Here is a 17,495-nt window from a genome sequence, read left to right as displayed (position 1 = left end):
AAAAAGTTATTACTTGCTCAACTATAGAACTTGTATTCTCTAATATTAGAACCGCATATTCCTATTTTGGTCATTTTACTTTTTTTAGGACGCATGCAATACATCTTCCGTATTTAACTTACTTTTTTGCAACCGAGTAATCAGTTGATTATATTTTGCACAAATTCAATAGACTAACAAAACAATTTGTATAAGTTCAGAAGGGTATCAGAGCACTTTGAAAGTTCAAAAGGTCAATCAAGCTTTTTGAACAAATTCAAGAGGCAAATGATGTATTAAGCCAATTATATATTAACCCAAGATTCAAATATAGACTACTAGAATTCGATAAACAAGCAGCTTTCCCTTTTACAGTATAACTAAAAGAAAAATCAAAATTTACATCAATTAATAAATTAAAATATGAAGCAATAGATTTTGATCCAAATAATGCCATTATTAGTTTATTACATTATCAGTTGTGAAAGACTATTATTACAAAAACCATCAATGGTGAAAAACATGTCACCACAAATTTTGTTGCCAATGCCAAAGTAGTTCCATACCATTTATAAGAACAAAGATTACAAATTGCAAATTCCTCAAATTAATAACAGCATAGCAGCATACCACTACAACACAATGCTAAAAAATCCACAACCATCCGCTGGGCTAAAAAAGTAGTATTGAATAACAAGAAAAAAGATACTAGACAAAGCAATAAAAATACATATCCCAGATTCAACTACAAAGTGCAGACAAAGTCTGGTGCATCTTTCCGTCGCCCTACCAAAGTCCGATATAGATACAACTTATCTACTTTCTGCATATCATCTGCACTAAAATCTGCATGCTCATTTTCGTTCATGATCTCCACATTCAGCAGCGGCATCTTCTTTGCAAGAGTCTTGCACCCTCCAAGAGTAACTTCACAGGACGACATCCAAAGGGATCGCATTGTCTCATACTTCCCCACGTCCATTAGAAGTGCTGCATTACCAAAAGGGCTGTCCCTGATCTCTAACTTGCGCAGATTTTTGCAACCATTTAACACATACTGCATTCCTTTGTCACTATCCCCAGCAAACGCTATCGAAAGCATTTCGAGCTGCTCGGCATACATACCAATGTAGAGAAACACTTGATCAGTTAAAAGGCCAGAAAGTGATAACCGCCTGAGGCCCCTGCATGAATGAACAATTGCCCCAAAACCTTCATCCAGTGGCTGCATAGTCACAGCGTCCGGTTTTGTGGGATCAAGGATGCACAACCTGAAGCGGGTGAAATTGGGGCAGTTCTTAGCTACTGTTATTAGGGCTGCATTTGTCATCTGCTGACAGAAGTACAAAATGGAGTGAAGCTTGGGGCAACCACTGGAAATTGCAACTAGGCCTACTTCTGTCACTGCTGCATTCCCGACATAGGGATCAGAAGGGAAAACCCTCAATTCCTGCAAGTCCTTGCAAGTGGAAGCCACGACTTCTAGACCTTTATCACCAATACAGTCCAGAATCTGCACAGATCAGATAAGCCACTGTAACGTAAGATCACAAGGTCAGTAAAATCTCAAGTCCCCTAAACATCACAAGTTAACACGAACATACCCATAAACGCTGAAGTTTCCTGCAGTGGCAAATTAGTTTCGTAAGATCACTACCTTGAATTCCTGGAGCATAACTTAGGTTCAAGGAGGTGAGGCTCGGACATATCCAGTGAAAGGCTGGCAGGCAGTGAGGTGCAACATCCAAAAACCCGGACAAACTCCTGACTGATCTACACTTTTGAATGGCGGTCACTAACTTATTGTAGGTTTCAGAATGTGGATCATGTACATAAGATCCTACACCCAAGTCCAATAATTCATGCCCTTGCATCAATATCTTTTGCAGCGTATCAAGTGGGACAGCACGGTTTAACCTCAAGCTCTTGAGATTTGGAGATCTTGCTACAAGTCTCTCCAAAACTCCTAAATTAATATCCCCCTTGAGGCAAGCAAAATTAAGCGAAACAAGAGATGTGGAGTTGTCCGGAAAACAACTAAGCCAATGGCCTCTATGATCCTCAACTTCATTTTCTTGCAGGTCTAGCTCACTAAGGAACCTGGAGAGAATTGAGAAAAATGTAGAAAATTAGAAACACTTGGCTTGTAAATGGTGAACTCCAAATCTGTCTTTCAAATTAATTACCAATTACATGATGAATGTCATTGTTAAAGCAACATTTTACAAGTGTCTCGGAAACATCATGTCAGGTATCTGAAAAAAGCGGGCAAGCATTTAAAACAAACATCCACGAAAACTAGAGAAAACCAATTATCAGGGTTGGGTTATACCAAATTTGATGAAAAATAACAAAGACAGAAAACTATTTCATAACGTCAGTTAATTAAATCAACTGGGATATGTTGGCAATCTAATAACCTTTTGACCTTGAGCAAATAAATAAGGAAGCCAGCCCTAGGCTATGGCTATGTCTATGGCTCTGGCAGACAACAACTTGTTAAAATGATAAAAATTGACAAAACAATCTAAAAATTGTGACAAAATCACAAAAAAAAAAAAAAAAGATCCATCAGGATCACAAATCCATCCTTCCTTCCTAGATTTACCATGGACTTGCATTGCACCAACTCAACTTAACTTACTGTTAACCTAATCAGCACAAAAACACAACACGACGCAATTACATACAAAATGAGAAAATAATTCGATATAAAAACGTTTATTGATTATTACCTACAATTAGCAGCAACAGAAGCAAGACCGTCAGTTGTGAAGCCTTCACAACTAACAAGAACCAATGACTTGAAATTCATAAAAGACCTAGACATCAGGTCCAGGCTATCATCGGAAACCACCATCCTCTTCAGCCGGAGCTCCTCCAGGCCAATCCTATTCCGGGCAAAAGCTTCAATCCAGGGGTAAACACAGCCTCCCCAATCATGTGGAACCAGATTGAAATCAGCAAAGTGAGGCTTTCCCTTCAAAGTAAGGGACTTTACACTAGGAAATCTCTCCATCACTCTCTCTGGACTCACAGCATAGCAATTTCCTATGAATACCTTCTGCCTGCTACAGCTTTCGATCCTATACCATGATTTACAGACTTGAGACACCGCGTTTCGGTCACTGTGTGATTTTACAAAATCGAAGACATGCTCTAATACCTCATCTGGAAAATAATTCATTTCCAATCCAACGAAAAATAAAGGAGAGATTCGTTGATAAAGAAGAAAACAAACCAGATCTGCAGCTTTAAAATTTTAGCTAGATCTTAGATCTGGAGATGGAAAAATAAGAGAAACAGAGAAAGAGCTAGAAATTTCCGGAGAACACTTTGTAGGTGTACGAATGATCATGTTTGAATCAAGAGGTGATGATTACAGAAATTGGGGCGGAAACGTCGAAAAAACCAGATCAAATAACAGAGATCTGAGAATCTGGAACTTCCCTATATGGAAAATCTTAACTAAATCAAAATCTAATGATAATAATACCCAATAATAGGAAATGAAGCAGCAGAGAGAGACCTTGTACATGTACAGACTCTCATCTTCTCTCTCTATCAAACTAAACAAAACACACTCATTTGTGCTTTGTGTTTAACTCAGAGGCATGAGAACTAAAACCAAGGGTTAGTTAACTTGGGGTTTGAGATCTACGGTGATGCAGAAAAAGTTAAGACAATCTGGGCCATTGATTTTCGTGTCATGCATGTGTCCCCATCTCTGCTTTCGAAGTCTTGTTAAAAGAGAAGAGACCAGTAATGATTTGTCAGACAAATGCCATTAGTCCTTGAGGAATAATACGAAAATGCCATGCTAGGTAGAGATAAGGTTACATCTTTAGTACTCGCGATAGTATTGTGTATTCGCTTTAACTCGCGTAGTGGCCACTGGGTTTACTAACAAAGGACAGGAAAATGCGAGTATTTCGTTCATTCTACTCTCGAAATGGGCTCTGGTTTTCTTTGGTTCCTTTACTTTTTTTTTTTTCTTTCTTTTTTTTTTTCTTTTTTTAATCAATTTTTTTTTATAATTGACTGTATTGAATTTAACTAAACTAAATTGAACTAAATGCACATCAACTTAACTAAATATTACCTATTATTGACATTAATAAGCTTATAAGAATAACAATGGTTGTAATAATAATAATAATAATATCAATAATAAATAAATATATTATTAAAAATATAACTAAATTGAATATCAAATAAAAGATCGGTTCGATAAAAGTCTATGAAATTAAATAAAAATTAGTCTAATTTAAATTAAAAATACAAATTACATACAAACACAAACTGTTTTCTCGATCATGAATCTTGTCATCTCCACTTCACACGTACGTCACTTTATTAGTAACAAATCACAAACATATATTGGGATGTGAAAAAAATAAAAAAAAATATATTGTCTTTTCTACGAATTGGACAAAAAAAATCACTGAATTTATAAATATTAATCTTTAATTCTATTATTAAATTATAAAAACATTAAATCGTTTTTTAGAACGAATTGATATGCAATTGGTGCAGAATATAGAACAAAAATATATGTGTTTTATAATAGTATATGAAATTGACCCAAATTATCAACATTAGAGGTAAAATTGCTTGTGACTACCAACATTAGGGGTAAAATTATACTATTTTAGACATTATGAGTAAAATTGCTCCTAGTCCAAGACGTTAGGGGTATTTTTACACCTTAACTTTACAATTAATTGTAAAACCTATCCCATAAATCCAGTTATGTCCATTAATAATTGAAGGAAAAAAAGATGAAATTCCTAATTTTCAAATATGGATGCATACTTTAATTTTTTTTTTTAATTAAACGATGTATACTTTAATAAACTACCATCTCTTGACTTTTATCTAATTTATAGATAAATAATTATAATTATAATAAATAATGATAAATTACTGAATGCTGAAACTGAATGTTGAACTGAATTGATTGTTACTGAAATTAAGTAATAAAGAACAGGACAATCAGTTCAGTTCTTTATTACTTAATTTCAGTAACAATCAGTTCAGTTCAGTATTCAGTTTCAACGGTAAGTTTCAGCATTTAGTAATTTATCATTATCTATTATTATTATTTATCTATAATTTATCTATGATTTATCATTATCTATAAATTAGATAAAAGTCAAGAAATTGTAGTTTATTAAAGTACACATCGTTTAATAAAAAAAATGACGCACGTGTGATGTGTAGATGACAAGATTCATGACCGATAAAACAGTTTGATGAATTATTTCTCAAATTTATCCAATTTATCAATGTTAGGGATAAAATTGCACCATTTTAGACGTTAGGGGTAAAATTACTCCTGGCCCAAAGTGTTATGAGTATTTTTTTTCACCTTACCCCGTAATTGTAATAAAAAGTTAAGAGTTTGTATTCATATGCAAATTTGTATTTAATTTCACAAGCTTTAAATTGTATGTAAATTTATGTTGGTATGTAATTTGTATTTTTAATTTAAATTAGACTCATTTTTATTTAATTTCATAGACCTTTATCGAGCCAAGATTTTATCAGCCGAGCTTTTATTTGATATTCAATTTAGTTTTATCTTTAATAATATATTTATTTATTTATTATTATTATTATTATTATTATTATTATTATTAGAACTATTACAACTATTCCTACCAAAAAAAGAACTATTACAACTATGGTAAATGCTATGCTAACTATTATTATTATAAGCTTATTAATGTTCAATATTATCATTAAAATTATTTTAAAATCTAATATCATCATTATTGTTAAATTCGGTAGCATTTAGTTAAGTTCAATAGCATTCAGTTAAATTCAGTTCAGTATTCAGTAGCATTCAGTTTAGTTTTTTTCAACGATAAAGAACAAAGCCTTACATCCGGACTGAATCCAATCAATTGGTCTGATCAGCAGTGGCGGAGGAATTGATATATGGAGATTAAATTTAGTCTTCCCGAACTATTGAGTTGGGAAAAAAGTGATTAATTAATATTAATAATAATATAATTATTTAAAAAATAAAATTCAAATATATAAAAAGAAAACTTTTTAGAAGAAGGGATTTAATAGGTTTGAACACATGACCAATTATATAAAAACATAGGTCTTAATCAACTCAACCATCTTAAAATATTAATATTACACTACAAAAACGATAATATAAACTACATTTAAAGGGACTAATAAGTACTTAAGCAATACAACTCAAGGGTGGAGCCGGCGGCCTGACTCCGCCCTTTCCGACCAGGAATCAGATCGGTATATTTAAATCGTATTAGTTTTTCTAAAATACAATAGTTCAATTAAAAACGGAATCAACCCGATATCTTAACGTCCAATCGGGAACTTGAATGACTCTAGTTTTTTTTTGAAAAAACATTTTTTATCAGTATCACTTTAAAGCAAGTTTATAGGGTCAATTTATCATCAGGTGGAAATTTACAATGGATATTCAGATTACTTAATGGAAAATCTAGCATGGAGTCAAGTCATGCAAGATTGACACAAAGAGATTTATCGGGTTTCGACATGGGACTCTATGACGTTGAAGTCAATTCTAATCTAAGGATAATGCAATAAGAGTATCGGAAGAGAGAGATAATCATTGTATCTAAGTTAAAGAATGAATATGTTAAGAAGTACATTTCCAATTGAGTGGAGATTCCTAGTCTAAACATGAATAAATGGAGTCTTATCTAATTAGAAAAGTATCCCAATTGAGTAGGACTACGAAAAAATAGGAGAACAATGTGTTTGCCTATGAGCTTCCTAAATAGATAAGGATTCTGATGTTTTAATTAGGAAGAATCGCGCATTCTGTGAGCAAATCTTTGAGTGTTCGAAAAACGTGAGGATTATGTTTGTATCTACTTAAGCTGAATCTACATACTCACTTTTGAATCTAAAATTATTCATTTATGTTATCAAAATCCCTCTACAAGTTTAGTATAGTCTTTTAAGGCTAGATGATATCTTTTTTTATCACCCAAGGAATACATCTTCTTGCACTACAACAAATCATCACTTGTACCATGAATTATGCTATAGGAATTTAAATTTGTGGTATATTTTCATTTACCTGCAAGAAAAATAGATTTCACTACACATATATGATCTCCCGATATATTTGTGCCACGAGTATTTTTTTTCATGGAAACACACACTTATGGAACATATTTTGCCACATTATTTTTTTGGCTAAGATGTAAACGGGGCGGGGTGGGATGGAGAGTGTATTTTCCATCCCCGTTCCTCAACTAGTCGAGGATTCACCATTCTCATCCCCACGAGTTAGATGGGACATATTTCTCCCCATCCATGTCCCCTCGGGGATTCTCATTCCCTATTTACAGATGTTCCTAAAACCTTATCCTCATTCCTCATTCCTCATTCCTCATTCTCTGTTCTCCCCGGGGAATTACCGTTTATGTTTAAAATAAATCAGTAAAGCCAAACATATTAGCTAATAATACCAAGCACCAACAATCATTCTCAAAATTTCCAAACTACAAAAAAAACTAAAAACTGAAAACACCAATAACCTAATTAAATTGTACTTAAATCATAAAAAAATCAATTATCACATGGAATAATCGAAGATCCGTCGAGGATTCCCATCGGGGATTAACAGCGCGGAGATATCTTTCCCTATCCCCGTCCTATGGGGATTCTTGTCATGAATTCCCTGTCCCCTCAGGGCAGATCACCGATAGGAATGGAGAATCCTTGTCCCATTTATATCCTTAGCTAAATATATTTATGTCAGGGAAAAAATTTACTCGTGGCATAAAAATACTTATGTCGCTGGTAATTTATTTCATGGAAAGAAATTACTTCCCCTATTTAGTATTTTGTTTCAACATATTAATTTCTTGTTAATATAAACAATTTAGTGGTTAGCACGTGTGGCAACAATGAAGTGATTCTCCAAAAATCACGATAATATCTAAACAGATGGGATGAGAATCATCGACATATTTAGGGATGAGGATATGAGTGTGGGAAATATTTCTCTTGAATCCTAAATAAGAATGGGGACGAGAGAACTAGTTCTGAACCGTGTGAATCTCTGCCCCACGCTGCTCCCAAATAAATCCTCATCGGGTTCCTTATAAATCCCAGTGGAAATCTCTGTACATTAGTTATAGGGAAAAGTACAAAAATAAACTTTGTGGTTACACCTGTTTTCGAACAACACCTATGTGGTTCAAAAGTTTGCAAAATGGTATCTCGAGGTTCATTCCGTTAGCAAACACATACCAAATTGACTAACGGTGTTAAAAGTCAAAGGGGAAAGAGTTAATTTAGTCCTTATATTTATTTATTTTATAAATTAACCCCCCTTATTATCTAATTATCACAAACAAACCCCGAAATAAAAAATAAAAATCAATTACACCATCTTCTCCGTCTATCTTTAATTTCTTATTTTTTTCTTCTTTATCTCTCTTCTCTCTCATCTTTGTTAATTTTCTCTCTTTAGAATCAATTGAACATAAGGAATCCAAAAAATGGAACTTTTGAACTCTCTCATTCTGACTGCTGACTCTGGGACTCTGCTCTATTGAAAGCAAAATCCATATATGTTCACCTTATCAAAGAAAGCCAATTTAAAATTAAAAAACACAAACAACTTTTTGGATCATTCAGATTACACTATAACTGGTGTTCATCCCATGTTTTACTAGTTCCAGATTTATGCTACCATCCTTCTTCTACTGCTCATAATAATGATTCTCAGCTTTCAGGATATCTTCAATGGCTAGAAGAAGAAAAGCTCAAACTAAATCGAAATGTTGGAGAAGAAGAAGCCAATGCCAATGCCATGAATGAAGTAGATCAGCTAGCTGATATGTTCATAGCTACCTGCCATGATGAAAAGTTTAGGTTGGAGAAACAATAATCTTATAGGAGATTTCAGGATATGATGGCTAGAAGTATGTGATTTCAATATTATTATCTTCTTTCTGTTTCAATCAAGGTTTGCTCGAGTGGTTTGGAGTTAGATAACTCTGCTAGTCAGATTTAATATTGATATGGGTGATTTCCGGAGGAGTTACGCAGTGTTGATTGAAGGATGTCGATTTGGATCGGAAGCGACATGGACAAATGCGGTTGGTGCTATTTCTTCATCATCATCACCGTGCCTGGATGAATCGGAATCGGAGGAGTTGCAGTGAAGAACAAGAAATGTTTGTAGAAGCAACTTTCTATGTGCGAGAGATAAGATGGGTTTGCCGTTGTTGCTGAAGAGGCGAACGAAAAGCTTCAAGAAGCTCTGGTGGCTCAAAAAGTCCAAAAGAAGGAAGATGAATGGCAGAAGAAGGAAAATGAATGGAGAATCAGGGTCTGATTTTGTAGATGATTTAAGTAGTAAAAAATATCACTAATCTATTTTTAGAGAGAGAAAATAGATTGGGAAAGTGATTTGTTTTGATTTTGATTAAATTGAGATGAGGAAGATGGTATAATTGATTTTTATTTTTTATTTTAGAGTTTGTTTGTGATAATTAAATAATAAGGGGGTTAATTTATAAAATAAATAAATATAAGGACTAAATTAACTATTTTCCTTTTGACTTTTAACACTGTTAGTCAATTTGGAATGTGTTTGCTAACGGAATAAACCTCAAGGTGCCACTTTGCAACTTTTAAACCATATGGGTGTTGTTCGAAAACAGGTGTAACCACAAGGTTTGTTTTTGTACTTTTCCCTTAGTTATATTATACATTTTATGGTTTATATTTCTTTTTGATAACATTCGCAATGTTATCATTAGGACTTCGCTAGGAATATTCCCTGAAAGGAGGATCAAAAGGAAGAAAAGTCATAAGGGATCCGTCAGCTCAGTATATACGGCGTACAGGCGGATGAATGATACACATATGGTGACACGCCCTTGGCCATCCGAGGTTCAACACATAGAAGGATACATCCTTACACGATCCGCCAAGATAGGAGAGTAAGCTGTTACACGGTGGAATCACCATCATTAATAAACATTAATGGTGCCTTAAAAGCAATAATAGCTCGGAGGTAAAGATCAGAGTTAACTCGCATTAAAAGAGCATTACACTTCACTAAAAGGCATTAAAGGGGAGCAATTACGGTTATCACTTAATCCTATATAAATACCCCTGTAATAAAGCATCAAAAGGTACACACTATCTAAACCCTACTTGTGATTACAAATTATTCTCTCAAGTACATTACTGATTTAGGCATCAAAGTGCCCCCGGCCGAACACAACGGCACCCGACAGGGACATTATTCGATGTAAAGAAATCAACGTGATATCAATTGGTGCGGTGAAGGTGGAATCCTATGAATAATAGGATTTACACGACGAACATTAGAATGTCTTCAAACGATCTTAACACTCCCATTGGAGGTATCTCTATTGCAACAAATCCAGGAAATATGTCGGTCGGAATTGATGGCAACAATAATATCATTCCTCCTGTGCATACTACACTTCCCCTGGATGATGTAGTTCAACCAGCACATGAATGGTCTCCAGAATCTTTCTTTGAACAAATGGTGGAATCCGTCCGTCGAGAGTTAGGCAACGAATCCGCTGAGAGGGCCCGAACCATACTAAATGGAAACGATTTAATTGATCGGGCTACAAGGGTGTTTAATGACCAACTAATCCAAGGTGGAGCCACTAATAGAATACAAGTAAATACGGTGAAAAACAATTTTGAACATCATCGGGACCGATCACGTTCCCACCACAGACGTTCACCTGGACCTCGCCAAAATGTTAATTCGGCCAGGAATGAAGGATCTCTTTCTCCACAACGGTTCACTGCGGTGGTAGAAGCACGATTCCGGGAGGAATCTTGAAGGCAGAATCAGAACACTAAACGGTACGCCCATCAGGTTAATAGGCATTCGCCTTTTACTGTCCGCATTCTGGGATATCAAATGGATGGGCGATTCAATGGGTCAAATTTGCCATAGTATAAAGGTGAGGATAATCCGGAGGCACACACAAGGAAGTATAGGGAGTTGATGGACATATATGGGCCAAATGAAGGAATCCTCTGTAGAATGTTCTCCACTACGTTAAGCGGATCAGCATATGGGTGGTTTCAGTCCTTGGCAGCAGGATCTATAGACAGTTGGGAGCAATTAAGCAGGGAATTTTGTGCTAAATTTGCAGGTAGCATCCCACCTGTGGTGTCTAGTAGAACATTGTATGATCTTAAGCATAGGGAGGGCGAATCTCTGAGGACCTATATTAATCGATTTAATAAATTATGTATTGACATAACCAACATTGATGTTGATGTGGCGGTTGAAGCGATAATTAAAAACACAAGATGCAAGCGGTTATAGGAAAAATTAGTTATCCACAAACCACGGACGATGGTGGAGTTAGTGGAACGTTATAAAAGGTTCACAGAAATTAACGACATGAATCGAGCCACTGGATCACCAGCCGCTAGATCACCTAACAAAAGAGACCGTGGGGGATCCGGTAGAAGGGAGAACAGATGGGCGGATCCAAAAGGAAAGCGAACCTCCAAAAGTAGACCAAACTATACGCCCCTTAATACCCCTAAAAATGAAATTCTACTGTGGCTAGAAAAGAGTAGATCAAGCGGGACATTACATATCCCGACCCAAAAGGAGGGGAGCATGTCCCAATGGACAAAAATGCAAAGTCATATTACTGATTCCACAGGAGACAAAGCCATGACACTAATAAATGTTTTGCGTTGGACAAGGAGATTGAAAGATTGATCGAAAGAGGCTCGCTTGATAGGTTTGTGTAAGGCGACATGGCGAAGGAAAAGAAAAGGAGGTCTCCAAAGCTAAAACAAAAGGAGTCATCAATGTTATTGCAGGCAAACCAGGATATCAACCGCTTGCTAAAAAAGCAAAAACATACGCTTTGGACAAGGTGGCCCTTAACAAACCTTTTATAAAGATGGGCTAGGCAAACGGTCCTCATACCAATGCTTTGGTGATCATGATGACCATTGAAGGATGGGATATGAAGAGAGTCATGATCGACACTGGAAGTTCATGTAATGTAATTACAAGAGGAGCATTTATGAAGCTAAAAATAGACCCTATGCAGGTAGAAGCAACCATCGTGGATATTCTAGGAGTAACTGGACATACAGTTCAGACTAAAGGGCAAGTGATGTTGGCTTGTGAAATCACGGATGGAGATCAAACTTGGAAAGGAGAGCAAGAGTTCACCATCCTAGATGGTCGGCTCGCATATAATGTCATTTTATGAAGGCCTTTCCTTTCGGAGGCGACTACTTTAATTTCCGTACGCTATTTAACCATGTACGTGCCAAATGTCAAAGGTGGGGTGATGATTAAGGGAAGCCAGAAAATGGCTCAAGAAACATATATGGCCTCCTTGGCCATACGCCCACAGCCTGAAAATGAAGAAGAGGAGGAAGAGCAAAACACTACAGCATTGGGTGACACGGAGATGTGCCTTATTTCAGAAGGGTGAAAATTACGAAAGGGCTCCAGCCAGAAATTAGGGAGGAGATCATGAGAATCCTGGTTGAATGTCAAGAAGTTTTTACAAGGGATAATGAAATATTGAGAGGAGTGAGCCCAAATCTCATCACTCATAAACTAAACATTACGGAGGATGCCACACCCGTCACCCAAAAAAAGCGGAACCATGGGCCTGAAAGACAAAAGGCAATAGAGGAAGAGATTGCAAAACTCAAAAAGGCGGATGCCATAGAGGAGGTAATCTATACCGAATGGTTGGCGAATGTAGTTCTTGTCAAGAAGGCTGGTGGGGCCAACGGAATGTGTGTTGATTTCACAGATTTGAACAAAGGATGCCCGAAAGACAACTATCTATTGACGTGCATCGACATCTTGGTAGATGGGACTGTTAGGCATGAATTTGACTACAATTAAACATATTATTTGTGATAAATTAGGGGTGTTTTAGGCGTAATATTACTTAAATGAAGGACATATAAGTGTTTTATGTAGATTTGAAAAGATTAAGTCGAAAAGGCTGTTATGCAGCCTGTTTTGCACCATCCAAGAGGAGACGTGCACCCTTTGATCCAGCGGTTAAACGTTGTGTACCTGATGACGGATAGCGACTTGACAGGCAGGCAGGAGCGAGCAAGAATGAGCAGCTAAAGTAACATGATGACAAGAGTGATCGACCCTTGAGTGTTCAAGGGTCAACATATTTTAACCACTTCTAGATATATCCGATACTTTGAACAATCTTTCCTTTTGGTAATATTTTGTTAATATTTTGTGTACGGGTTTCCTTTTCCTTCTATTTATAGAAGTAGTGAAGGGAAAGGAAGTAGGATCTTTTTGGGAGAACAGAAGATAGATTAGTTTTAGAGAGAGAAGCTCTCGAAGATCTTTCAAGCTCCTTTCATGGAGTTCTGTTTATGTGATTTAGGTTGTTCACTCTTTAGCATGAGTGAGTAGTCGTTTTGAACGGGTTCGGCCAGTTAGGGCCTGTTACGTAAGTCTTCTATTTTCTTATTTATGAATGAATGGTGATATATTATGTCGTGTTTGAGAAAGTTATCATTCCATTGTTGTATGCATGTATGTTAGTGTTAGATGAATGATAGGGAACTGCTTTCAACTTCACAGAACTATTTCTCAAATGTCCAAACCCCGAAGCAGGAATGTTAGGAGGTTGTATCAAGGGTTTTCTTAATAGAAATGATGTTTCAATCGTAATCCAAGAAAGAACCAACTTTAGGGACGCTTAAGGTTGTAGTACGTCTTAGAATCTTAAGAACACACGAGAGTTGACTTAAGTGAGCATTAAAATAGAGACCTTGACTTCACTTTACGTCATTCATGAATAAATAGGATGTTTAGAGACTGAAAGTAACATGTTCTGCTGGGACCTAACTATTGGTCCCGTGTAACGTAATAGGATTAGTTCCAAAGGGGGGTTAGGAACTAATGTAACTTTTTCGCTTAATAATGCTGACTTAATAGAATGTTTGATAATTTAACTCAGCTTTAGGTCAGCAAGGCTGAGTGAGATGTAAGACAGCTTTAATCAGATACTGACTAGAGCTGTTTTCAATATTGAGTTGGGAAATAACACTTTAAGTTAGTTTCCAACTCAGCACTCTGGTTACTCAGCGTCGGCTTTTGCAGATTATTTACTGAGCAATTTTAAGCAAGCAACACATACATGTATATATCAAGAGAAAGGGTTAGAGATTACTCAGCAGACTTATCCTGGTTCGGCCTCACCGCCTACGTCCAGTCCCCAGAATCCTTCCGAGATTTTTCAATCCTCTACTGAGCTCTTTAAAGGTAGAGCACAAACCGTTTACAATAGCAACTGAGTATGCAAGAGTACCGTCCTCTATTCATCTACTCAATCCTATCTACCACTGAACACTATAACCGAGTATTCAGATTTTCTCTACCACTGAGTACTATAATCGAGTACTCAGCTTCACTCTTCTAACCTTTACAAATGATAAGAAATTGTTCTTAATACAACAAAGAACACTTTAGATGACAGAGTCAATCTAGACTTTTACACAATGATTGGAGTTTGGTGTAAGAGCTTGCTTTTTCTATTCAGACAGCTTCTCTTTTGGATTTTTGACTTGGTGAAGATTTTGCTTGTCTGTATATCTCTTGTATGTATGTTGTGCGATCCAAGTGATGATTTGGCCTATTTATAGCAATCTTTGTGGCTTCAATCATTTGAATTCTGATATAGCTGTTGTATGATAAACGGTCTTCTTCGTCATCAAGTGGTCAGCTTCTAGAGCTGCAGGTCAATCCTGTCTTCTGATTTTAGCAGGAGCCAGGTTTGCCAGTTTCGTCTTCTTGCGCCAGGTTTGTCTTCTTGCCAAAAGTCAGATGTTCCATGCATCTCGAAAAGGTCCTTGAAAACGGATTTCCAAGACTTCTGATTTGTGTCAGACCTTGTCTGCCAAGTTGATGGATCATTGACGCTGACTTGGTTATTACTCAGCTTGACTCAGCGGCTTCGCCTTCAAGCTTCTCTGAAGAAGATATTTCTTTCGTAAAGCTGAGTTGCATTCTACTCAGCTTCTGCTGTGTGACTTGCTCATGCTGACTTTGTTCTGTCTTTCTTTTATAGACTTTCAGTTCCTGTTCTCGTTAGTCAACTTACTCAACATTGAACAAACTCATTAGTACAATTAAATCAAAGCACTTAAATTTAATTGTTTTAATCATGGGAATAATTTTGTCAAATCAAAATCATGTGGAAATGTGTTTCAACAAACTCCCCCATTTTGATGTTGGCAAAAGTATTCAATTAAGGTTCCCCATGATAGTTGACCTTTTCTATTCTTCTAAAATTACTCCCCCCATAAGGGTTGCATCTACTGACTTAGTTCAATTCTAAACCTTCTAAGATTTAATCGAAGTGAGCCTAAGGTCAGCCTTTAGAGGTAGGTCAAATACTTGGAACATTTAGTCATTTACTTAGTTTTGATACTTAGTTAAATTCAGGTATCAGAGTTGGGTTTATCAGAGTTGAAGTATACTGAGTATATTTTACTTGTTAGAATTTTTTTATGTTCACAAGTTTTAATTGATTGTTCAATGAGTAGTTATATGAGACAGATCAGCATATAAAAACAGCATGTAAGCATCACATATATATAGACAGTTTGTAGAAAGGATGCATATATATATATATAGTCAGCTCAACAAAGATAGAACATGCCAGATACAAAATTACAAGTCTCAAGCTAAGTCAGTTCTATTTGTACTTCTTGATATTGGCTTGAACTTGGTTAGATTTGGCTTTGGGCTTGGCTGTTCTTTGTTGCTGACTTTGGTTGCCTGGGTCAGCAGAAGTTGAGCCAGGAGGCTTCTGCTGAGTTCCGATAGCTGGCTTCTTATCTTTCTCCCCCGTTTTGCCAGCATCACCAGATGGAAGGGGAGGAGCATAGAATTTCCCCTGTTGAACAGCACGAGTCAGTATGGATGAATAATGTTGCATATGACCCGTACTTTCTCTAAGACCCTTAAAGACCTGCATGCCATCTGCCATACTTGAAGCGAGGATTTTAATGTTGGCGCTAGGCATACTGAGTAAGAACTCAAGTGACTTCCCAATCCAAGTAATGGAGTCCGTCATTCGTGCATAGGATTGATAGTACATCCTGAGTAGTGCAGAATCATACGAATGACGCTGAGCATTGATGTGCCGAACATGCGTAAGAGTTGAACGGGCACAGTGCAGGATGTCATTGGTCTTCACCTGGTCAGTGTCCGTTTCTTCTTTGCTCAAGTTTAGTAGGCGAATGGCTTTACCAATCTGTTCTATGGAGCATTGAGAAGTGGAGGAGATAAGTTCACGAGCTCCGTTTAGCTCGGCGGCCAGCTGTGTGAAGTGTTGAGCGACTTCAGCAGAAGTTGCCGATGATGAGTTCACAACAGATGGGGCATTGATTTTCCCTTCAATTGAGTCCATGTGGTGAACCATCATAAGTTGAAGATCGGCCAGCTTGACCATAAACTCTTGCTTGGGCTGCTGAGAGACCAAGGAAGTCATAACACTCATCAGTTCCTTAAGACCTTTGAGTTCGGTCAAAAGTTGAGTGACAGATGAAAATTGAGTTGGCTCAGCAAGAGTGGTCCCAGTAACATCGGCTTGAGACTGATGTATCTCTTAAAGTAGAGCATGAGCGGAGTGGATGATTCATCTTCCTGACTCAGAAGCATCCAGATAAGTATAAGAATCATCAGTATTATTCTCAGTGGCCGTTTTCTGGTTAGCGGCAGCAGGTGGTGGAGTACTTTGGTGCTGCCCAGAAGTAGAAGTGCCAGCCTGGTCAGCAGCTGCACTTTTATTGAGGCCAACAGCAGGAGTTGACTGGTTTTCTAACTGCTCAGTAGAGGAAGGAAGTGTTGTCTCAGCAGTATTATTAAACTGCTCAGGGTCAGTGTGAAGTTGAGTTGGAATTTGAGGTTGAGGCAACTCAGAGCTGTCTTTAGCAGGTGGATTTTCCTTCGCTAACTCGGTGGGTTGAGCAGCTGGAACTTCGAGCACTTGCTCAGTGGAAGGTGGAGCAAAGGTGTCGGCAGAAGGTTGACCCTTAGAGACTTTAGGGTCGGCTTGTTCCTCAGCTTGAGAAACAGAGGCTTGTTTTTCCTTGACTTGATCAGGAGTGGGTTCAGTGATGTCGGTGAAGAATTAGAATTGAAGTCCTGTTAAGTCAGTGATTGGTCCCTTAGTGGAGATTCATCCAACAAGTCAATGACGTTGGGCTTCTGCGCTTTTCTCTTGAACCGTTTTTCCGTACTGCCCTTTTTGGTTTTGGTTTGAGGAGAAGGGTCAGTAGCAACAGATTCGGATGACTCAGAAGAGAGATCAAGTCCAAGATCAGCATAAACGTTCTTCACAACCTTGTCCTTCACTAGTGACTTAACTCGTTGCTCATCAGCTTGCTTAGCAGCAACTGTGTTGCTTGGCTCAACAGAATCCATCTTATCAGCTTGAGGCTGTTCGGCATTCCAG

The 17,495-nt window shown here is 37.1% G+C and overlaps 1 protein-coding gene across 1 annotated transcript; it reads right to left on the bottom strand.

The window, feature by feature from the left end:
* Window positions 1–514: 514 nt before the first annotated feature.
* On the bottom strand, window positions 515–3,587 carry LOC136222101 (protein AUXIN SIGNALING F-BOX 2). The gene is made up of 3 exons (XM_066009582.1): window positions 2,715–3,587; window positions 1,584–2,079; window positions 515–1,492 (listed from the first exon to the last, which is right to left on the bottom strand). Exons 1-3 carry the CDS (start codon window positions 3,164–3,166, stop codon window positions 725–727), a joined length of 1,716 nt encoding a protein of 571 aa, XP_065865654.1. The 5' UTR covers window positions 3,167–3,587; the 3' UTR covers window positions 515–724.
* Window positions 3,588–17,495: the final 13,908 nt, after the last annotated feature.

Source organism: Euphorbia lathyris, chromosome 3 (genome assembly GCF_963576675.1).
Source record: "Euphorbia lathyris chromosome 3, ddEupLath1.1, whole genome shotgun sequence".
Lineage (NCBI taxonomy): Eukaryota > Viridiplantae > Streptophyta > Magnoliopsida > Malpighiales > Euphorbiaceae > Euphorbia > Euphorbia lathyris.
Note: the sequence above shows the minus strand (reverse complement) of the source record. Positions and strands in the feature narration are given on the sequence as shown.

Excerpts from the sequence above, each read along its gene's own strand:
- LOC136222101 (XM_066009582.1), bottom strand. The coding sequence starts at position 3,166 with ATGAATTATTTTCCAGATGAGGTATTAGAGCATGTCTTCGATTTTGTA. Across the intron at positions 2,080-2,714 it reads TCTGTTGCTGCTAATTGTAG|GTTCCTTAGTGAGCTAGACC; the intron begins GTAATAATCAAT and ends AATTCTCTCCAG. Across the intron at positions 1,493-1,583 it reads GGAAACTTCAGCGTTTATGG|ATTCTGGACTGTATTGGTGA; the intron begins GTATGTTCGTGT and ends TGATCTGTGCAG.